This window comes from Nannospalax galili, unplaced genomic scaffold, assembly GCF_000622305.1.
Source record: "Nannospalax galili isolate Female #2095 unplaced genomic scaffold, S.galili_v1.0 scaffold627, whole genome shotgun sequence".
Taxonomy (NCBI): Eukaryota; Metazoa; Chordata; class Mammalia; order Rodentia; family Spalacidae; genus Nannospalax; species Nannospalax galili.
Window position 1 is genome coordinate 786,098 of NW_008355786.1, and position 24,276 is coordinate 810,373.

A 24,276-nucleotide genomic window follows, 5' to 3' on the forward strand; every position below is an offset into this window, starting at 1 on the left:
TGCTCCTGCTCCAGCCACCTCCAGCCACCATGCCTCCCTGCCATGACGGACTATAATTCCCCTGGAACCATAAGCTCAAATAAACTCTTCCTTCTATAAATTGCTCTGGTCAATGTTTCTATCATGGCAACAGAAAATGGACTAATACAATAGCCTTGTCCTTCCCACTTACTGGCATCCTTGAAGATGTCAGTGCTCAGCTCTCTGTTCTGGCTGCCTCCTGCCATACCTCCATTTATCATGATGGACTCTTATCCCTTGGGAACCATAAGCCAAATAAACTCTTCTTTCTATAATTTGTGTTGGTCATGATTTTATCCAGCAACAGAAAAGTAGCAAATAAAACATCTTAGGTCAAATAGAAGGTAACATTCATGCATTGTCACCCCAGTACAACTTTGTCATTTGAAGCAGGTGATGAAGGGGTTTAATCATGGCCTTCTAGAAGAGTTCCAGCTGCTCAGCCTGGAGAGAAACATGCAAGGGAAAAGACAGCTCTCTCCCCCTAGACCCCTGAAGGGCTGTTTTTGTAAAACAGCTCTGTGGGCCCTTCTAGGCGTCAAAAAGGTAGGGCTTCCCTTACCACAGGTAATTTTGGTGATCTGATTTGTGGTTAACATGTTTGTGTATGTGTGCGTGCATGAGCATGCATATACATGTACATTTGTGTGCAGGTTATGGCACATCTGTGTAGAGGTCAGAGGATACCCTTGGCTGTTGTTCCTTAAGTGCCATCCACCTGTTTTTTTGAGACAAGATCTCTAGCTGACTGGTAGCAGCCCCAGGGACCCACCTGTTTCTACTTCCCCATTGCTGGCATTACCAGTGTACACCACCACACCACGATTTTTTTTTTAATGTGGCTTCCAAGTATAGAAGTCCTTGTGCTGTCAAGATGAGAACTTTGCTGACTGAGCACTCTTCCCAGCCCAGGTCAAGAGATTTCATTAAAACACATACTGCTCTAAAAGATGACTTTGAATCAGGAAAAATAAATGCTACTTGTAAAGAATTTTCTGTTTGGAACTTTATAGCACCCACAAGACCTACAAGTGCTAAGTCACAGTTTTGGTCACAGATAATGGAAGGAGAGTTACAGTCAATGGCTCTGCTGTGCCTGGCCTGGAATCTGCAGCCCACTGGGATCACACAACTTGAATGGAGGAGGAAAAGCTGGTGTTGAGGGCAGTGTTGGCACTAAGTGAAGACAGGTGCAGAATCCCACAGACTTTTCAGAGGAGGTGTTGAGGAGAGCTCAGAGGACACATGCCAGGGTGGGCTGCGCAGGCTCCTGCTCTGGGGAAGGAAGGAAGGTCTGCCTCACTTGACTGACTGCAGCTCTACCTCCTCTGCTTCTCACTCTGAGGTCCAGCCATGGAGCCACAGTGGTCACATTTGGGATTTGGCAGCAGCATTTGGTAGCTGATGGCTCATTCTTCCTGGATATTTCCTTAGCCCTCTTTGATTCCCTCCCACCTACTTAACTCAGCCTTTCTGCCACGAGTATAGCAGAGCCCCAAGAACTGTCTTCCAATATCCCATGTTCACTGCCTCCACTTCCTGCCCTTGAGGCTCAGTCTTAGAACCTTAGGCACCCTTTCAATATCCATCCCTGAGTCAAGTCCATCTTTAGCTCCACTCCTTCCCTTAGATTCCATAGTTACTCAAAATGGCATTCACTCCCCTCCACCCTCAAGCATCTCCAAGCCATCTTTCCCACCTTAGTAATGGCACCTATTTCTCCAACAGGGCAGGCTACAGTGCAGAACCATCTCTGACCACTCTAATTTTTTATGCCTTATCTGTGGGCTGGCTCCATCTCAAAAATATGTATCACATTTGCTATTATCACGTTTGTCACCTGAATAATCACAACAGCCTCCTCTAGCTTTCTTTTTCTTGACACAAAACAAGCAACCTCCCTCCCTGTTTCCCATCCAGATTTTCCAGTTTTTGAGGGGTTCTGGACCCAATCTGTCATAGATACAAGCAATAACCATATATGCAGAACACTCTGTTAAGAGTCAGGGAGGCTCAAAGAAGTCATGAATCAGCTGGGGCAACGTATCTCGAGTTTGTAATCCCAGCTACGCAGGAGGCTGAAGCAAGAGGATTAAGAATTGGAGCCTGGTACACAGTGAGTTTCAGACCAATCTGGGCTACAGAAGTGAAACTATCTCTTATGTAAAAAACAAGTCAAAGCTTTAAATCACAGCCTCTGTCCTATTCTTAAAATACTGATAAATAAGGCTGGGGATATGATTTAGTCAGCAGAGTGCTTGCCTAGTATACATGAAACCCTGGGACCAATCCCCAGCACCATATGAACCAGGTGTGATGGCAACTGACTGTAATCCCAGCACATAGGAGGTAGAGGCAGGAAGATCAGAAGTTTCAGGCCAGCCTGGGCTATACTGAGAGATACTTCCCTAAAAAAAAACTAAGGGCTGAAGTCAATAGGTCAGTGGTAGAGCACTTGCCTGGCAAGTAAATGCAAGAAACCTGTGTTCAGTCCCCAGTGCACGAGTGCACACACACGCACGCACACACACACACACAAAGAAAAAGAAAAAGATAATACAATATACGGGTATAAATCAGAAATCAGAGGGTAGTAAGTGGTGAAATGCAATGGAGGCAAGAGTGGGGTGTTCTCACTCAGGACAGATCAAGGACTGGGTATAGTTCTAGGGTAAGGGTGAGCACAAGAGGTCATGGATGCCAGTGGCAGGTCAGAGGGAGAGTATCCCATGGCGTTGACCTTGCCTACCCACATACCTCATCCTGCAGATGAAGGAGCGCCGAGAGCCCATGCACATGCGCATGGATGACTGTTGCCCTTCCTTCTTCACCGTCCCAGTCTTCAGGTCCAAGATACGGCCTAGGGAGAGAGAAGGACAGTAGTCAACCTCTGCCTGAGACCAGGGTGAAGGAGGAAGACAGCCACGCTTTCCAAAGCTCTGCCACGCCAGGTCAAGCAGGGCCAGGCCACATGTGGATTCTCAGCATTCCCAGCTCTCTTTGGCAGAAACTCAGTGTGACACAATCCATACAGTTCGCAATGCCTTCTTTTCTTCAGAGCAGTCTACACTTACCAGCTGTTCTGTCAGATGCCTGAGCCTCAAGTTGTTTCAGTCTGGCCACCTCCTCCCCCATTCCATGCAAACAGCCTTTGCCACAGTCTCCAAGACTTTCCCACTGCTAAATCCAAAGCACATCCTTCCTTTATTGATCTGACTGCTTTGCTGGACTTTGCTGACTACACAGATCCCTCGCACAAAAATCCTCCCAAGCCAGGCATGGTAGTGCACATCTTTAGTCCTGGTACTCCAAAGGTAGAGGCAGGCAGATCTCTGTGAGTTCAAGGCTAGTCTGGTCTACATAGTGAGTTCCCAACCAGTCAAGGATACAAAGGAAGACGCTGTTTTAAAAACAAAACAAAACCCCTCCCAACCTGGGCTCCTCAGTCCAACACTCTACCCTTTTCCCATTGGTCCTTTCCCTCTTCATCTCCATCATCTTCATCTTCATCTGTCATCTTTCCTCCTTCTCATTCTATACATGTAGCACAGTTTTATCCATGCCAAGGTTTTGACAGTCACTTCTGGGTTCTAGTGACCTCATGTCTACTCCTCCTACACATCCTTTGCTTGTTAGGGCTGCATCATCATAGTTAACTGTACAGCTACAAGGCAGCTTCACTGGCTCCTTCCAAATCACACCCTCAACAGCAGCACCAGCATTGTGATGTAAGACATGCAATCTAACGAGACAGCTAGATAGTGTCTGTGCCCTTCTCTCCCTCCTGTGTGTGCAGCCTCAGTCCTCTGCCCCCTTGGTCTCACTTACCCAGTTACTCACATCTCAGATGACTCTCCTGTATGTCCCCCACACCAGTGAGGTTCTGTTCCATCCACTGACTCCTTCCCATTCTGCAATTCCTAACATCTGCATTGCCTGCTCTCTACTTCCTCTGGGATTTATACACTATCACAACTCTCACCATGGGGAAGAGAACAAAGGAAACCTTCATTGGCCCAGACGGTGCTATCCTCTCCCTCTATCTTTGGGCAGATTGCTCTGTTCAACTTATAGTCTAAAGCTTGGCTTCCTCCCAAAGGTGATCCATCCACAACATACCTTTACTCACTATAGCTCCATGGGTACTGCCTAGCAGAGGCCACAGGGCAATTTCTCTGTTACATGCAACAGACATGTCTTAGCCTTTTCCTTTTTGTCCCTCTCCTCAACCTGTTCCTCCTCTTGTTCTTGCTCTGGGACACCGAGTCCTCCAGCCCCTTATTTGCTGGTGGTGGCTCCTCTTCCTCAATCTTCACCCTCTCTTGGTGCTGGGCCTTGGCCCTCCTGTCTCCCACTCTCCTTGAGAGACCCTTGACGACATTTCTGTTCTACCACCTCCTACACTGATGATATCACAACACTCATCTCTAGAAGACAAAGATACTCCCTTTTGACCAGAATCTTTTGGGACCGTGAGTCCCTTGCTTAATCGGGTTCAGCTTTGGGCTTCCTTCTCTGGACTGAAGTGTCCAGTTTGAGAAAGGCTCCTGCTATTTCACTGCTGTGGTTTGTGCGAGTGTCCTCTAAAGGCCTATGTCTTAAACACTTGGTGCCCAGAATGGCATTACTGAAGGTGGGAAACCTTCAAGAGGTGGTGCCTGGTGGATGGTCCTTAGGTCATCAGGGGCATGCCCTTGAAGATTATGGTACCATGGTCTCTTCTTCCTCGTGTGACTTGGCTTGTGAGGTATGCAGGTATGCTCTGCCCCACACTCCCCTCATTACCATCTAGCACCCTATCACAGGGCCTGAGTATGAGAATGGGTGGATCCATTCTCTGACTGGAACCTCCAAAGCTATAAGCCAAAATAAACCTTTACTCTGATCAGGTATTTTATCATAGTAATGGGAAGCTGAGTAACACAGTTGAGCAAAAATCCCCACTTCGGTATGACTTCTGTTGATACCTTATCACCAAAGCTTGCTTTCAGTAAGAAGTCAGCTGAGTGGGTCTAGCAAAGAATTCTCTTTACTCCAATGTATCTTCTTAGTAATAACTTAGTAACTCACACCCATTAGTCCCCACTCTGCTCTTTGGTTCTACGTTCCCACTTGTCTTTGCAGGGGTCAAAACTGAATCCAATCTCTTCTCTCACTACAAGACTCTACTGCAGTGGCTCCCATAGCCCTCACCATGGCCTTGAACAGAGTCTTTCTCTGCATCTCTAGGAAGTACTAGGCAGTCAGACCTCTCTTGGAAGCTTCAGTGTATCCAGTGGTCCCTTGGTGATCTCATAGACATTTTCTCATTTACAGGTCCAGACAAACGCATCTCCTTCTAAAGCTGCCCTTTCTCCATGGTCCTTACCTCCACCACTCAGTTGCTCAGGCGAGAATCTTACATTGAAGAGCAGGAGTGGGGCAGGAGAGATGGCTCAGCAGGTAAAAGCACTGACTGGTAGCTATGTGTCCATCTGTAATGCCAAAGCCGGCGAGGGGCACAGTGTGGAGACAGGAGGGTCTCTAGGGCTTTCTGGCTGCTAGCCTAGGGGACCAGGGTCAGTGAGATAGGAATAAGATGGAGAGTGATACAGCAGAATACCCAACGTTTTCTTCTAGCCTTCACGTGCACATGCACAGGTGTTATGTACCCCCCCCACATGTGCACACTCATCACACACACACACACACACAGCATGGACTTCAGGATCTGATGATCTGGCTTTACATCCTACCTCATCCCTTCTTGTGTGACTCTAATTTTAGCCTCTTCATCTACAAAATGAAGACAACAGGATTTGCTGTGGATGGCTGTGGTGAGCATTAAGTTAATATTACACAGTGATTGAGACCATGAATAGCCTCAGAAAGTGTCCCTCCAATGTCTCATCAGTCACCAGCATCCTGTCAGTGTCCCTCCCACACACTCTTTTCCTGTACATGCTTCTGTCTCATTGTCCTTTCCACTGGCCTTCGACATGGCCTTTCTACATGACCTTCAACAAACCATCCTTTTCTTCAGACTCACTGCTTTTACATATCCTGTGTTGCCACCAGAATGCCTTACTGACAACACACAAATGGTCATGACTCTATCTTTTTGTAACCCAAGAGACTCAGCTTCATGGGTCTTTGAGTTTCTTTTTTGCATAATGGAGGGTAAGCCCTCACTCCCAGGTTCACTGTCATATAACATATACAAAGTGATTTGCAGTCAGGAGGTTGCAAGTTCACATGTGACATAAAGATAGGCATGTTACATCCCTCCTTGAAAACCTCTCATGCTTCCCATGAGTAGTCTCCAAAATCCATACCCCACACCCCAGTATGGAAGTATAAAATTTGGCCTCCGTTTACCTCACAATCCTCCCCCATACTGCCTGGGGACTAGACACCCAGGATAATTCATGGTTCCTCATTGTGCTCTGTCCTCTGTCCTCTCTGAGCCTCCCAGCCATCCCCTCATTCCTAAGCAGAACAGTCCCTTTGCCCGATTGACTCCAAACATCATAAAACCTACTTGTCACCTCAGCCATCATAAATAGCACCAACAACACAGAAGCCTACACACAAAGAAGGACACAGGCAAAGGCCATTACAGTCTGGAGAGACAGAGAGAGAGAGAGAGAGAGAGAGAGAGAGAGAGAGAGAGAGAGAGAAGAGAAGAGAAGAGAAGAGAAGAGAAGAGAAGAGAAGAGATGAGAAGAGAGAGAAGAGCGAGAGCACAAGGAATGTATAGAAGTGAACAGTTTTCAATTGGAGGTACGTGTTAGGAAAAACAAGAATGTGAGAAACTAGTCCGAAAGTCCCCTCCTCTGTAATCAACCATCAAAGCGGGTTCCTTTCACTGTAAAGAAAGGGGCACCGAGGAAGACTATCTCTCAGCCTGGGTCTGCTGCTCTAAAGGAGGAAGGAGGCAGAGGAGGACAAGTGTGTGTAACGCAGGAGGTCACCTAGTAACCTTCCTGGACCACGGTCCTGTGGCACACAGTGCTTTCTTGAACTGGCTCTCTGGTGCTGTCCTAGGGCCATCCAGCATGTATAGTCTTGGATCAGGCTTAGTCAGCTTGCTCTTCTCACATCTGCAGCATCCTAGGGCATGGCAGCTTTCTGTAGATGTGGAGCAGGGCTCTGCAGGATGCACTGTCTACACCAACACCACAGTCATCTTTGTGTCCACTGCTGATAGGCAACTTCAAAGCAAGGTGTGCACCCTAAGATTCAGCTCCCCCTGGAGGTGACACTCGACTTGAGAGATATGCGTGGCCTTGCAGAGGAGACAGCTCTGCTGTTTGATGCTCTGGGTTTGACATCTGTCTGTCTCACTCACAGACAGCATCTTTTACAGCCCTTTTAGTATAAACTGTCACTTGCTTTATCATCAACTGAACAGAAAAAGGTTTCAGCTGTGAAGCAGGAGGCATGAGAATCTGTCAAATTCCGAAGTGCTCTGAAAATAAATCCCAGCTGCAGAGCCTGCGCATGGCGCAACCTGAGGAAATGAACAAACACATCTTGAGATCTGCTGTGGCGACCCTGAGGGACAACTGCCCCAGCGTTTGTTTCTCCATGTGCTTCTCAAGTTTCCTTGAGCACAGTGAGCCCCCTGTCCAGGCTCCTCAGGAATGCAACCCTGCCTGGCTCTGCCTCCAATGTAAGTTTGTCCAGCACTATCTTGTAGGTGTGTTCCTGAGAGGGTGTGTATGAACTGGATTTCTGACAAATTTAGTAGTAGAGGTGCCTGAAGGCAGTGGCCATCCCTGGCACTGGGCCCTGAGTTCCAATGTGATCATTTATGAGCACATCTCTGCCTATGGGCTCTGGGACTTGAGTTGGCTCACAATGGGGCTCCAGAAGGATGAACACAGAGACCATGGAGACACCGATTTTACCTTTTCTGACCCATGAAACCTTGGGACCGACTGGTCCTGATGCCCAGGCTGGTCCAAACAGATACCTGGAAGCATTCGGTCCAGGCCAGTGCTGACTTCTTTCAGAGTCTCTCCTCCACCCTCCATCCTTCTCCTCATGGACAGGAGGGTTATGTCCTTACAGAGCTAGGGACTGAATATAGAGCCTTCCTCATGCAAGGAAAACACTCTACCATTGAGCTACATCCCCAGCCCAAGGTGGGGAGACTTATTCTCACACAACCCTCTGGCTCATTCCACCTTTCACCTCCCTTCCTGTTCTCCTTGGCCAGACCCCCTCTTCATGCCTGGTTTCATGCCCCTTCCTCTTTGTCACATAAGGCCTCCCACTGCCCTCCAAATGCCTTCCTCTGAAATAGACTGTGTGTACCCTCCATTCTTCACAGAGAGCCCCTTGTCCCCTGCCTCAATAGGATCCAGTCTGATGCACTGGCTCCCCAGCAGTAGTCCCTTGGGGAGGAAGCTCTGGTTCCCATACATATCATAGGGCCTGGAACTGGACACAGGCTGACTCTTTCCCTCAGATTCCGGATCCTTCTGTTCTTGTACGTGTTGTGCCCACCTGAACCCCTCTGTTACTATAGTCTTTCCAACTCTGGGTCACTCCTCCTCCTTCACTTTAAATATTTTCTTTGTTTTTAGGTTGGTGGGGATACAGCTCAGGGCTTTGCACATACTAAACAAGCATGCTACCACCGAGTCACATCCCTGTCCATTCCTCCTTTACTTTAGACTCTGGCAAACCACTCCATATCTCCTCACTTCAAGGCCTGCCATCATGCCCCAGAGTCTTGGTCTCCTTGTCCTAACGTCACCCACTCAGTACTCACCCTCCTCCATTCTGATCCTCCTCATCTCCTCAGGGCGGCCCCCTCCCCTGCCACTGTATCTATAACTCCATCTGAAATGTTGTCTTTCAATACTCTTGCTCGCCACAGCTTTCCAACTTGCTAGAACTCTCAGTCTGGTCCTCCAGTGTTATAGTTTGAAGATGAAGTGCCTTTTACAGGCTCATGTGTTTTAACACTTGGTCCCCAGCTGGTGATACTGTGTGGAGAAGTTGTGGAACTTTTGGGACATGGGGCCTAGACCACTAGAGCCAGCTCTGAGGGTTGTAGCCTGGCCTTGCACTCCCTGCTTGCTGGTCTGTTGCCATGTGGGACGCTCCTACCACCACGAACGCTACCATGCCTTTCCCACCATGACGGACTCAAACTGTGGAGAGAAGCAAACCCTTCCCCTCTGAAGCTGCTCTGTTAGACAATTTGGTCAGAACAATGAGAAAAGTAATATACATCCTGCTTCCCCTCTTCTTTGAGTTCCATGAGCATCTAGTACCTGAATCCTTGATGGGCATCCATTTTCCAGTACAGATATGAGGAGCTTCTCTGTGGTCCTGGCACCTAGTCACCAGAGCAAGGAGGGGTCAAGTCACACAACAGCTGACTTTACCAAAGGGGCCCCAGACACTTTCCAGTACAGCTCAAAGCAGGTATCTTTCTAGATTCAGTGTACAAGGACAGCCAGCGGTGAGCTGGCATGTTAATAAGCCTGCTATTTCAAAAGAAAGAGCAGCAAGGATCCAAGACATGGCTCTTCCACATGCCAGGTGTGGGGGTTTGAGCAAGTCAATTTCTGAGTCTCAGTTTCCTTGACTAAAAGGTGGTATTACCATTCCTACTTTTCAGGGTCATGTGAAGAACTTACACATGAGCTCCAGGAGAGAGCCACAGTGCAAGGTACTGGTAGGCCCTAGGTAGCACTTTTGTAAATCCTGAGAAGATGGCCTTTTAGATCAGAAAGCCATAGCAGGGTGGGTTTCCCAAGGCCTCTGGTCCAGCCCAGACCCTACCCCTTGGCTTCTCCAGGAGACAGGACATCAGATACCCTCAGAATATACAGAGCCCTGCCTCAGGCTGACAGCTAGATGAACTTAGACTGTTATTTTTCTCCCAAGATGCTTTTCTGTTCTAAAAGTACTGTGATCATTGTAGAAAAATGCCCCCACACCCACCCACACCCATACCAATATATACATACACCCAACTCAAATCCCAGACAACCTTCTCCAGAGAAAAACACTGTTGCCATGTAGGCATACCTACTGTCAATCTTTTTCTCTGCATGCTTGCTCTTTATTTTAACTAGCTGAAGCGTCATGGATATATTTTCCTACTTCATGTCACTTAGCATAAATTCATAAGGGATCTTATGACTCCATTTTAATGGTTTTGTTATATTATTTTGCATGAGCAATTTAATGTTGGGCATTTAAGTCATTCCCAGGTTTTCCATATGGCAAGTAATGTGAATATCTATGTGCATGTGTGTTTATATGTTTGTGTATACACGTATGATCATGTATATACTATGAATGTGTTTGCATGTGTGTTTATGTGTGCATATGTGTGTATGCCTGTGTCTAGATGTATTCATATGTATATTTGTACATATATGTATATATACATGTGTACCTGTAAATTTGTGTGTACTCTTGTGTTTGTATATGTGCACATGTGTATATATCATGTGTATATACCTGTGTGTATGTATTTGTATCTGTGTGTATACAAATATGTGTACACCTATGTATGTTTCAGTTTAGGGTGGGTTCCCCACAGTGCAGCCTCTAAAGCTCATGATGATCTTTACTCTTTTTAAAAAAATATTTTATTATTTTTATTTTATGTGTATGAGTTTAATGCCTGCATGTAAATAGGTGCACCTGTGTCACACAGTGCTCATGGAGGTCAGAAGAAGGCATGAGATCCCCTGGAACTGGAGTTATAGACAGTTGTTAGCCACCATGTGGGTGCTGGGAATCAACTCAGGTCCTCTGGAAGACGAACCAGTGCTCTTAACATCTGAGCCATCTCTCCAGTACCGATCCTCATTCTTAACAAGTCACTCATATTTAGTTTCCCTACTCCATGAAATGGGAATAAAAATGAGAGCCCATACAACCTCAATGTTTCAAACTATAATTTTTTCCACTTGAAAAGCAGGAAATGCTTTAGAATAGGGGTCAGCAAACTATGGCCTACAGCTGAAGTCTGGCCCACCATCTGCTTTTCTAAATAAAGTTTTAATGAAAAACAATCCTAGCCATTTTTCTGATCCATGGCTACATCCACTACTACAATGGCTAAGTTGAGTGATCACGACAGAAACTACATAGTCCACAAAGCCCAAAGTATTTATCACCTGACTCTTTACTGAAAACCATTTTAAAGATTCTAGAGCAGTCTTCCTCTGTGAGCACTTGCCCCCTCTATAACGTTTTTTGGTAAGCTGGCTTTTAAGTTTTATTTTCCTTAGTAGTAACTTTTTAAAAAAAGAAGAATCAGAAGTTTGTCTTGGATAAGATTACAAAAGAAGACTCTGTGCACATAGAAATGCTCCCCAGGCTACAAGAGAAATACAAATATAAATTAGAAATATTTCATCAAAAGATCCTTGAGAAAACTAGAAACATCTTATGTTGGTCTTGAAAGCGGAAAACCAAGATAGCAAGGGAAGAAAACAGAAAAAAAGGTTATTTAGTGACAAAAGCAAAGCAATGGCCCCATGATGTACAATATTTGATGTGGCTCCAAAAATGTGTGGCCCCCTGAAATGGGGACCCAGAGGTTGGAGGATGCTTTGGTTGCTATTCCAGTGACAATATGTTCTCGTTCTCAGGAGGTTGACCCCCACCATCTTAGCAGCTGTGCATACAGAAAAAAACACCCTGCCACAGCACGGGAATCCAAGCAGTGTGGCTAAGCCTGCACACCACAAACTCGGCAGCCACAATTTGTGTGCAATAAACTGGGGAGAGAGCGAAAGAACAGGTCCTGTACTGCTAAGGTATGTCTTAATCCACTGGGTGCTATGACAAAATGCCTGCTTTAGACCAGGTAACTTGTAAGCAATAAACTTTATTGTTCATAGTTCTGGAGGTTGAGAAGTCCAAGATCAAGATGCTGGCAGATTAGGTGCCTGTTGAAGGCCCACTCTTCACAAACACCTTCTTACTGCTATATGCTCCTGGGAAGAAAGAGGCAAGCAGGCTCCCACAAACCTCTTTTGTAAGGTACTATTATGGTTTGAATTTGAAATGTCCCCCACAGGCTTGTGTTCTGAATGCTTGTTCCCCAGCAAGTGACGCTGCTTGGGAAGGATATGGAACCTTTAGGACATGGAGCTTGGGGAAGGTGGGGGAAGTATATCATGAGAGGTGGGCTTTGGGAAGTGGTGCCTGGTCTCTAGTTCCTGCTCTGCTTTGTTTCCTGTCTGCCATCATGTGAACAACTGCCCTCTGGAACACACTCTTTCTGCCAGTGATGTCCTGCCCAAGTGGATGGACCAAGTCATTGCAAACTGAACCTTCTGAAAAGCCTAAGACAGGATAAAGTTTTCCTCCCTTAAGTTTTTTCTGTTAGGGATTTTGGTCACAGTGTCACAAGAGTAACCAACACTGGCACTAACCTCATTTGGCCCTCATAACCTAATCACCTCCTAAAGGTCCTGCCTCAATGCTATAACAATGATGATGAATTCCAAATAGGAATGACGGGAGACACTTACATTCAGACCACAGCGGGTGGGTACAGTTTCCTCAGATTTCATTATGTCTGCCAGGTATTTAGGGTTAACACATCAATTCGCTAGTTCTAATCAAACCAGTTCCTCTCCAAATCAGAAGAAACCATGGGTGAGCAGTGGAGTTGTAGAGACATCTGTCATTCTACCCACCTGTTACTCCCCCCACAGCAGCAAAGTGCTTTTTAGAAATAGCTCTCAGGCTATTTCCTTTATTATGAACACAGAAAAAGGAGCTACTATCTTCTTACAAGAGTCCACTTCCCTGACCACAGAGGTTGGTTGAGGACTAAGTACCTGACAGAAGCTGGGTCAATCATAGCACCTCGCCCACTCTCTGCCAACAGTGATTGGTCCCAAGACTAGACCTCATGCAAGCAGACCAATCATAATCATCCACAGAAAGACTGTAACCTTTACAATCTTTCCACCTCTTTTTCTTTGGGAATCTGACCATGACTCTTTCGATAGTATGCCTAGCTTCATGAAAAAGTGGGTCTATAACTTCAAAAAAGCAGAGAAACCATGAACCAACGGGCACATACCTTCCTGGGGTTCATGTCTGCAGTGCCAATAAATTGCCCTTTTTTGTGCAAGTCTACAAGTTCAATTTCAGCTTTTTGCACTTTCATCCAAACAGCCCAGGCCAATACGTGGTTCTGTGGTCTTTGACAGAAAAGAAAGGACTAGAACTAACTACACAGTCTACACAGGGCCAGTCAGGCATTACACAAGGAACATCTACATGTATTATTCTTAGGAGCTATATATATAATGAACCTAAGAAGTAGCTCACAGTGATCTACCAGGGTGGAGACTGTCCTAGCTGTCCTCAGCAGTCAACATGACACAGCCTAGAGTCACCTGAGGAACTCTCAATTGAGGGATTTCCCAGATTACATCGTCTGTGAGGGACTGTCCTGATTGATGACTGACATAGGAGGCCCCAGCCCACTGAAGGCAGCACTATCCCTAGGCAGCTGAGTCTGGACTGTACAGAAATCTAGAGCATGAGCCAGGGAGCAAGTCAGCAAGCAGTGTTCTTCCATGGTTCCTGCCTCCAGGTTCCTTTCTTGAGTTCCTGTTCCAACTTCCCTCAATGATGGACTGTGACCTAGGAGTTGTAAGATGAAATAAATTCATTCCTCTCCTAAGTTGCTTTTGGTTAGGGTATTTTATTATAGTAACAAAAGGTAAAGTAGAACAAGGACATTAAGAAATGTCCAGCCTTGGAGGAGAAAAATACCACTGAAACACACAAAACTGTTCAGGCACAGTAGTAACAGAAAGCAGACTATTCGGTGGTTACTATAGTGAATGTGGTATGGGTAGCACAGGTCCTTACTGCCTATACCCTGGGCAGACATTCCTAACAATGTCCCTTCTTTGATTTTACCAATAGGATGTATTCTTCCTATGAGGAAATTGAAGCCCAGATACACTGTACAACTCAATCAAGATGGTTCCACAGCTGAGGAACAGAGAGTTCAGCTGTTGACTACACAGTCCCTCCTGTACACAGGAGCCTGCTGCCCCCCTGGAAAAAAACTAAGATAGTACTAATGAAACAGAAGCAGATGGGCATCGAGGGGACAGGAGGTCAGCCATCAGTAGAGGACCACGGCCAGCCTATACTCTATCAGAGTCCTAGTGGGGAAATCTGGCTTTGGTTTGGTTTGGTAGTTCTTTCTGTGTTTATTGCTCTTTGGTTTTTCCTTTTGATTTAGTAGAGACCTTTGAATGATTCTAGCCCGTCTCAGCAGTTTATAGAGACTGAGGCAGGGAGCAGTGGAAGTTTGTATGTCCACCCTGGTTGAGTTATAGGAAGAATGCTTCCCTCAACAGGCACAGTTATAGTCACCACACCTTCCTGTTTTGCCTCGGCTAACCCAGGCTTTTGGCTATTATACTGGCATAGTTCATTCTCAAAATGTGCCAGTATGGGCAACAGATTATCTACTCAGCCACCCTTGTGCATAAGGTAGCAAAAGATGAATCCAAGTGAGAGATAGACGCTATCTCATGGATGCTGAGAAGCTCTCACTCAAGCTCGCCTGCTCCTAGACAGGGCCACTCGTTTATTCTCAGGGATAGAGGGCTGTGCTCCAAAAGCTCCTCAAAAAAATAAAAGTGTTACTAAATGCAATACCTGCTCTCAGGCAGGAAGGCAGGAACACAGCAGGACCTGGTTATTCAAGGTTCAAGTTCACTTGAGTTCAGTTCGGTAAGGGGAGTTAATACTCAAGCAGAGTCAGAAAGCTCCACTCTTCCACAGAAACATTTTCTGTGGCCCAGATGGAGCTGTTGGCTGTGCCTGATAGTCCTCTGGCCTGAACTACTCCAAGGCTAACACTCACTGAGAACCCTGCATGAGCCACATTAAGAGTTGAGTTTATAGTAAATATTTGGAGAATAATGTGAAGCTGAAATCCTAAGAAATAAGTGAGGATGTCTTTCCTTTTCTCCTCTTTGAAGTCTTTGCTCTGGAAAGGTGGCTGTTCTCTACCTTGCTGTTCTCACCAACACACCCATGTTTATCTCTGGTCCAATGATGCTCTACTCTTAAAGCTATATCCAGCCCATGCAAAGAGCTCTCCAATGAGTATCTCAGAGTGCCAAAATCAAAGCACAAGCTGAGCTGAGTTTGTACTTGGAGAAGAATCCATCCCCTCACTCATTCAAGTTCTTGGTAAGATCTGGCTCCATGCAGTTGTCTGACTGAGGTACCATCTCCTTGCTGGCTGGCAGCTGGGGCCACTTACAGATTCTTGTTCATGTTTCCCTCCATCTTCAGAGCCAGTGATGGCATATCAAGTCCTTCAGTGTGCCTGACAGTCTCTTTTGATACTCACTGGGTAAAATGCTCTGTTTATCAATGGCTTACCTGATTGGGTCACATCTACCTGGTCAACTGACTTGAAACTTTAATTTTATTAGTAAAATCCTATCAGCAGTACTTAGGTAGTATGTAAATAACCAGGGGCTGGGAACTCTGGGGAGCTTTTGCATTCTGCTATCCTGGCACTGAATAGCTACTTAGTCAATGGCTTGCCTCTTTTCCTAGATTATAAACTATGAGCACAGCTGGCAAATGAGAAGCTCTATGTCCCCTGGAACAGGGACTTCACATACAATAGACTTCCAAATAGCTCTGCCCTGAATCACAGCCACCTTCTGGGTAGGCCTAGCAGTCATCAGTAGACAGCAACTGAGTCACAGCTCCTTAGGTGCTCCTGTGGATGTCTCTGTGTTCTTTCCCCACTTTTCTAAGGAACTCTTAGAGATTAAAACTCAAGGTTCTCACCACAAACTTTTCACATCACCTTAGCCTAACAGAGTCTTTTCCTTTGGCAGCAGGAATCCTAAACAGAGTCTAGAAGCTAAGCTCTTGATATTCGTAGGCAGAAGACAGCAAACACAAGTCCTCCTTAAGTGCCTGAGCCACCAAGCATCCCATGCAGCTCTTCTTTCCTGGCTCTGTGTGATCATCCAGGCAGAGGAAGGGATCAACAGAGACTGGCAGGCTATGGATATCCCTCTGGCCATTTCAGAATCATTTGTCCACTGGACTTACTGGCAATTGAGTTTAGAAAATGTTTTACAAGTAGGAACACATGGCTTAAAGGCTGCTTGAATGCAGCTTCCTAACCCAGGGGTGTTACTGTGGGCCTGACAGTTTCTTCTATATCACTCATGACACTTGCCATTAAAGTTGGTAGGGGAGAAAATGGTACTGTGCACATGATGGATTGAAAAGACAGCCTGTCTCCTGGCACAGGAATAACCCACAGGGCAAAAGTTATTCTTTCCTCAAAATAATATTATCAGAAGAGAGTGCATAGAAGTTCATGAACACCTAGAAGCTGGGTGTGGAGCAAGGATCTGTGATTTGCTTCCTTCCAACATAAACCTTGAAACTCAAGCTACTGTGCCAGCATAGCAGTTCACACTCTAGGGAAGCATATGCTCTTCCCACCTAATTATGGAACCAGTTCAGCTGGGGCTGGAGAAGACATAGGACAGTCTGTGGAGAGGCACTCCAAGCCAGAGAGGGTGTGCTGAGTTTCAGAGAGGACATGGTAACAGGGATGCTTCTTGTAAGAGGACATGTTGAAAGAAGCTTCAAGTTTAATGAGGGGTGGAGCTGAAAGGGAAGCAGTTCCCAAAGCAAGGGCTCAAAGTGTGGGAAAACAGGAATGTGGTCTGAGAATGAGACTCAGAGGCAAAGAAGCTGGAGGTAGAATGGGGCCACTGTAGGACACAGAGACCCAGGAAGGTAGATAGAAGTAATGGTTATCTTCACTCTCAACTTGACTGGACTTAGAATCACCTAGGAAGCACACCTCTGAACATGCTCTTGAGAATGTTTCCAAAGAAGTTTAACTGAAGAGGGGAAACTCACCCTGAATGTGGGTGGCACCACTCTATGGGAAGGAGGCCTTGGACTGGACACAACTGGCAAAAGGAGGCAGCCAAGTGAATACCAGCCCTCCCACTCTCTGTTTCCTGACTGTAGACCTAAGGTCACTAGTTTCTTCGAGTTCCAGCCTTCACGCCTCCCCTCATGATAGACCGTAGCCCTTCTTAAACCATGAGTTAAAAGAAATGCTTCCTTTACTTGGCTTCTCTCAGGTATTTTTTCACAGAGTTGAGAAAATTAACTATTATAGAGTTGAGTTTTCTGGAAGATTCTATCTCTCAAATATGTTGGAAAGCCAGAGACTCCAGATGTTTGAGGAAATGTGCATCCAACAGCCCCACTTACCCCCTCATATTATTGACAATAGATATCACCTTGCAAAGGCCACAGCACAGCACAAAACAAAACTTCCATCTCCCTAGAAGTGCTTGGGGAAACTGGCACAATTTCCCCTTTCAAACACATCAATGTTTATATTTTAGAAGCACATCTTCCTAACTTTGAGCATTCATATCCAATACTGCCCATCTCTAACATCCAAGGAACAAGAACACCCTACCTTGGGGATTTACGTGCCTAACTACTACCGGAAAGCATCAATCTATGGGAAATGCCTGTCGGGGGAAAAAAAGGAAGGTTAGTAGCAACAGTCCCATCCACTTGGCAGAGCAATGTCCCTTCATGGCTCAAGGGTGGAGCTGCCATTTGGGAGCAGGAACAGGCTTGTGGGGAACTACACCCTCAGAGCCCCTTCTCTTGCTTTTCTGACCAAGAGAGATGGTGCTGGGGTTTGGGTTAGACTTAAGCCTATGACAATAGAATAACAAAACAAACAGGCTCTGGTGAGAGCTGGTTAGGACTGGCAAACTGCCATTGATGGGTCCCTGTCTCACAGACACTGAAAAGGAGCTTTCCTGTCAAGCAGTCTGGTTTGCCTGTCACTCCCCCATCCCCCACCCTCCATATGGGAAAGGCGCTAATGAGGTGTTAACTAGCAAGGGGCAGGCAGAAGATGGCAAAACAGGGCAGCCATAGTCTGCAGGCAGCATTAGGGAGCAATCATCTCATAAGCAGAGCGCAGCCCAAGATCAGAACCCAGGAAGGAAACATCCCTACCAAGGAGGGCAGAGTGCCCAGGGGACAGACCTTGCCACTCTACCACCTTGGCAGTTGGAACCCTTATCTGAGCAGTGCTCCAGAACTCTATCTTTCATTCACATTCCAAACATGATGTGGAATCACAGGGGCGCCTCCTGCTGCAGCCTGCTGCTCTGCTATTCATTATAAAATCATCACCCCACAGTCCTCCAGGGCTGGCACCTCTTCTGCTATTTAATCTGTAGACAAGAGTACAAATTCCTTATCCTGTTTAGAATATGTTGGAGTGTGATTTAAAGAAATATATTCCTCTTGGGGGATCATGCTACAAAAATGCCAGAAATGTGGGTCTAAAGGTTTTAATTTTAAGGGTAAGTGATCGTCTACCGGGGGCTGAAGACAGCTGGGCTGAGGTACAGCAGGAGGCCGGACTGACGTGGCATTTGAGGAGGGAACTCCATGTCATGGTTCTTCTCCTTCACAATTAGCTAGTGAAAGTGATTAAAAAATATCAAAACAGCAGGAAAACCCATCCACATGAAGAAAAACAGTGGAAGGTAGTTAGGTCACACAGACACCAAAGAATTTCTATAACCCCCGCCCCCCCCCAAACACAGCTGTATACCTGGGATGATGGAAACAGGAATGAGCAGCAATGCAGTTTGACAAATAAAGTTGGTCCTCTCTCTGGGTCCATGCATTCCGCATCGCCTACAGGTTCCACTAATCATGGACCAAAAAAATACTAAAAGACATGCACCTGTACTGACCACAGACACACTTCAATTTCCTGCCATTATCCCTTGAACAGCACAACATGATAGCTATTTACAGACTGTCTCAGTCAGCTCTCTGTCACTATAACAAATATGCTAGAGCCCATCAACTTATATGGAGATGAGACTTATTTAAGCTCATGGTTTTGGGGGTTTCTGTCCTCATCAGTTGGTCATATTGCATTTGGGTCTGTGGTGAGGCAACACATCATGGCAAGATTGCATTTGGAAAAAATCTGCTCACTTTGTGGCCAAGAAGAGAAACAGAAGGAGAGCAGACCTTCTTTCCACAACCCTCTTCATGAGCATGCCCTTAATATCTAAATCTAAAGACTTCCTACCAGGTCCCAACTCTTAGATATCCTAGCAGCTTCCAACAGTATCACACCGGGTTCTAAATCTTTAAATGGACCTTTGGGGGACATTCAAGATCCAAACTCATGTAGTGTTTACATTGTATTAGATATAATAAGCCACCTAGAGACTTAATAAAGTACACATGAGGCTGTGTCCAAGTTGGATGCAACTACTACAGCCTTTATAAAAGGCACCTGAGCACCCCCACTTTGGCCCTTAAACTAATCCAACTCAGAGGCCCACAGATGACTGTATTAAAGAATGGTCTGCCAAAGAAGGAAGTAAAGGAGTCTTACAGAAGTGTCCAGACTCCAAGCAGGAGATAGAAAATAGGGAGCCAGGAAACAAAGGACCAGTGGCCCAGGGCTTAAGGCAGAGAGGCTAGCTGACCTGCCAAGGTCAGGAGGAAAGGCTGCTTCAGGCTGCTTTCCAGGATAGGACTCCAAAAATGGAATGGATGATGGGCTGCTTCTTGAGTGACCAGGAAAGAGCAAGGCACACAGCTGCCCCCAGCTACTGCCCCTAGATGCGTGTTTCCTGATCCCAACACATTAAGCTTCAAAGAAATACACACTAGCATCAATTCAATCTTGTTACATATTGGAGACTTGGGTTGAAAAAAAAAGGAGAGAAGATTCACTTGAGTAAAGAAGTGGTCTGAAAAACCTGCATGAATAACACCTGACTCCACACAACAGATCCCCAGAAAGAACAGCAGATTGGAATGCTAGACCTCAGGACATTTGAGAAACGCATGAGACCAGGAAAGATCACTTTTCATGATTTCAGGTGGAACATCCAAATGGAGGCAGTACAATAGTGATACAGCCGCTATTCCACCAGTGAATTAGAGAAACACTGAGGCAAGTGTGATGAGTTAAAGTCTGAGGCTGCTGGAAACCCATTGGGAACCATGCAGAGGTTGAGAATGCAGCCTTGCAGAGGTTCAGGAGTGTGTGTGCAAGGGACAAGATCCACCCCCATCTGACACCATCAAACTCCATCAAACGACAGCTCTCCAACTCTGGGCATGAGCCATAAAGGACAGGGACCCCTGAGAGCCTGGGAAAGACAAAATCGAAAACCAGCTCTCAAGACTTCAGTTATGGAGAATAAGTAGAAGGGCATAGGGTGTGGAACAGATGCCACACACAGTGTGGTATGCAAAGGTAATCCAGGGAGAAAGGATGGACTTCAACCATGGAGCTGGAATGAGTGGACATCCAAAACACACCGTTTTAAAGCCTGCCTTGAGGATTAAAGGAAAAATATTTGTGAAGTCACCTTGCATAGCACCTCACATAGTACATAAATATTAGTTCTTGTTCTTAGATTCCAAATAACACATTTCTTTCCCAGCTAGCAGAGCAATCTTTCTATATAAAAATGCAAATCAGATCCTGTTAACTTCCTTCCAGGGACTGCTTCTTGCACTATGAGTAAATTCCAAACACAAAATAGCCCTCTGGGGCTGTCACTGGCTGGCCTTTTTCCTCATCAGACCTATGGCAGCCTTGCCCTCGCCCAGATTCACTAACTTCACAGCTCAACCCCATAAGTTGTGAATCTCCACTCAAGCATAGCCTTAGCTCTTGCTGAGTCATTTCCCTCTCTGCACCCCTACCTCCTTCAGCAGGAGAGTTAGGGTCCTTGTTCCCATTTCAGCATCCTGTTCTTTCCTCTCCTATCCCTCACCCTCAAGAGGATACAGAGCCTTTTCATCCTGAGTTTACCACGTGGTTATTTGTCAATTTCCAGGCCACAGTGGGAGCTCCACTGTGGATGGTGACTGTTGTCTGTTCCATCACTGCTGCATCCTGTGCTTCCATCACATGTGTGTTGAATAACTACTTGTAGAATGAAAGACATACGAAATGACCTCCCCAAAAGAGGTCCTCTTCATCCATGAAAGTGTGGTGGCTAAGCCCCAGGAGACCAATTTCAGTCATGAGCTGGGCCGTTGCCAGCCCCAAGGAGAGTGGGGAGCAGAGCATCCCATCGCCCCAATCCCAGCATTCACTTGCTTTGTTAGGCTGCCCTGGGAAAACCTCAGCTATTCTTGGAGGTCTGGTCAGCTTGGGGGTTACCAGTTCTGTCTCAGGAATCCTTTACTTAAAGGGACTCTGCCAATGTCCCACCCAGGCTCCCTGGGCCTCCTGTAGGAGTGCCTCTCCCCCAACTGTTGCAGCTAAAGGCTTATACCTGTATTTTCTTCACAGCACTGTCCTGGAAGCCACTTGGCCTGAAGCTTCCTAGGAACTGTACACCTCTCAACACCCATGGCCAGTAACTGCTTGGGACAAGGTGACCAAAGCCTATTCCCTTGCTCCAGGTGGGACAAACTGTGCAACACACTCCTGAGCCCCATTCCTGCAGGCTAGACCTCTCCTGAACCTGGTTTCTCCCCTGACCTTCCTACCTTCTTCCTCAATATTTTGTCCCACAAATGTTGCCAGAACTGAGCATGAATACCCATTCAGCTTTGTGTGTAGAGAGCTCCAATAAGACCAAGGCACTCAAGACAGAGAAAAGGAAAGTCACACCTGGGGCATGTCAGGCATGGTCTGCATACCATCCTCCCATCAACCCTCATGAGGAAGTAGAGGTTCAGGGAGAATTCCAACCTTGGTCAAGGCACCTAGCTGGCAGGGGTAAAACCAGGACTCAAGCCCAAGATGGGATCTGTCTGCAAAGCCCCTGTCATTAACTCATTGCTGGTCCACAATTCTGCAGACTCACAGCCCTCCCAACCAACGTGAGTTATGCTATTTGAGCCAGTGGCGGAGTCATTGGAGGAGGGTTGTAACTGAGCACAAGCATTACTATTCCACACTATTAAAAGCTCTCTCCTGAGGTGGCTGGCTTTGCTGCCTGCAGTCTATACTCAAGATCAGATGGTCACGTCACAGGCAAGCTATGGAGGCAGCAACATGAACGACATGGGGAGTTTGGCCCTGCGACCCCACAACACAAAACTTTTCTGATTCTTAGTTCTTAGAACACTAGCTCTGAGTCAAGGTTAAAGAAGAATGCTGTAAACAGTTCACTGGGAACTAATTTATGTCACAGCTCGAAAGGGGAAAATGGCAAGCCATCCATGCATCCATCCATTAGACCACTGCCTGAGCACTCGACTGGCAGGGAAGGCTTTGCTTCCGGGTGTAAGCAAAGAATTTTCAAAAATAAAGAGAAAACTGGATGCAGATGCTTTCCTCAATTACTGTCCACTGAAAAGGCAGTGGAGAGGAAAGACAGTGTGAGTGAATTTCCACTCAACCTTTGCCTTGAGTCATGGCATTTCAGAGGGAGATGTGTATCTTTCTTTGGTGAAGCTGGAAGAAACTATTTTAATTTTCTTGATCATTCTGGGGTTTTGCAATCAAGCTATTTTTAACCAAAGCCCTCCCCAGATCTGACCATCACGTGAGGCTGTTGCTGAAATCTAAATCGCATCACCAGGAAGAAGTGATTCAATGTCTTTTCAAATGTTCCAAAGCAACTCAAAGTAATTACATCTTCCTAAAAACAATACCATTTCTGGGCTATTTTTGTCATAGTTTCCTTTCATAGAAGGGGTGGGGGATGTCTGTGGATTTACTGCTTGAGTATCAAGGTTAAGATGAAAAATACTTGGTTGAGAAATGTAGACTCTGGCAAGAGAGTTTAAAGTGCTGATGCTGTGCATTTCCCATCTAATTACTGATAACGTTTTAACATTCTGTTTGTTGGTGCAGTAAATTCAAAAGTTTCTTTTTCGGGGCTGGAGAGATGGCTGAGCAGTTAAGAGCACTGGCTGTTCTTGCAGAAGACCCGGGTTTGAATCCCAGCACCCACATGGCAGCTAACAACTGTCCATAACTCCAGTTCTGGGGGATCCAACAGCCTCTTCCAACATCCACAGGCACTACATGACACCGGTGCACTCACCTATATGCAGGCAATATACACATAAAATAAAAAAATAAATAAAATGAAAAAAAAGATACAAATTAAAAAATAGTTTCTTTTTCATCTTGCTGAAATTTCTTACCTAGGTATAAGACAGATTGGACTATATTTTATTTGTGGTTTATTTATTTATTGTAGAGATTGCATTGAGGTGCAGGGGTTCTCAGTCTCTGGTTCATGTTGAAATCACAGGGTTAGTTTTAAAAATGGAGATTACTAGCTGTCTGTGTTGGCTTTTGACTGTAATCCCAGCCCTAGGGAGGCAGAGGCAGGAGGACCGCTGCAAGTTCATTAGACCCTATCTCTAAATAAAACAAGCAGATGCCCTGGCTTCACCAACAGTGAGTTCAAAGGCCTAGGCTAGGACTTAGCATCAGAACTTAAAAGATGCAGTGAAATTCTGAGGCACATTGATATGAAGTAACACCATTTTAAGGGCTGGAAAAGTTAAAACGTCTAAGTCGTAACAAAAATTTTCCAAGTATGACTTGGACGTTCCTTGTTTCAAAAAAAGCCATGATACTAAACTGAGAATGTACAGAACCAGCCTTTGGGAGGTGAATCTTTGTCTTTTAAAGAAACACCTGTGATGGTTAGCTTTTAGTCTCAACTTGCTACAACCATTTGGGAAGAGAGTCTCAAGGAATTATCTAGATCTGGTTGGCCTATGGGCATGAGTCTGGGGGATTGTCTTGATTGCTAATTGGGATAGGAAGACCCACCCTCAATGTGGGAGGCACCATTCTCTATGCTGGGCCCTGAACTGTATACAAGTGAAGAAGGCTAGCTGGGCATAAGCAGCAAGCTAGCACCAGTGCACCTCTCTCTGCTCTTCCGACTGTGGGCATGATGTGGCCAGCTGCTTGTAGCTCCTGCCTTAATTGAAATGATGGACTGTAACTTGAAATTGTAAGCCAATTAAACCCTTTCCTCTTCTGGGTTTTTCTTTTTTAAAAAATATTTTATTATTTTTATTTTATGTATACGAGTGTATTGCCTGCATGTAGGTAGGTGCACCTGGATCATGCAATGCCCAGGGAAGTCAGAAGAGGGCGATACATCCCCTGGAACTGTAGTTATGAACAGTTGTTAGCTGCCATGTAGGTGCTAGGAATCGAACCCAAGTCCTCTGCAAGAGCAA

General features: G+C 45.9%; 1 protein-coding gene across 3 annotated transcripts in view; it reads right to left on the reverse strand.

Annotated features, from left to right (window-relative positions):
• The window catches only part of Arnt2 (aryl hydrocarbon receptor nuclear translocator 2), a 175,434-nt gene that overhangs the window by 68,177 nt on the left and 82,981 nt on the right, over nt 1–24,276 (reverse strand). For all 3 annotated transcript variants that reach the window (XM_008853403.2, XM_008853404.3, XM_008853402.2), the window contains exon 6: nt 2,779–2,881. In XM_008853403.2, the coding sequence (XP_008851625.1) occupies nt 2,779–2,881 (103 nt within the window). The remainder of the gene's footprint in view (nt 1–2,778; nt 2,882–24,276) is intronic.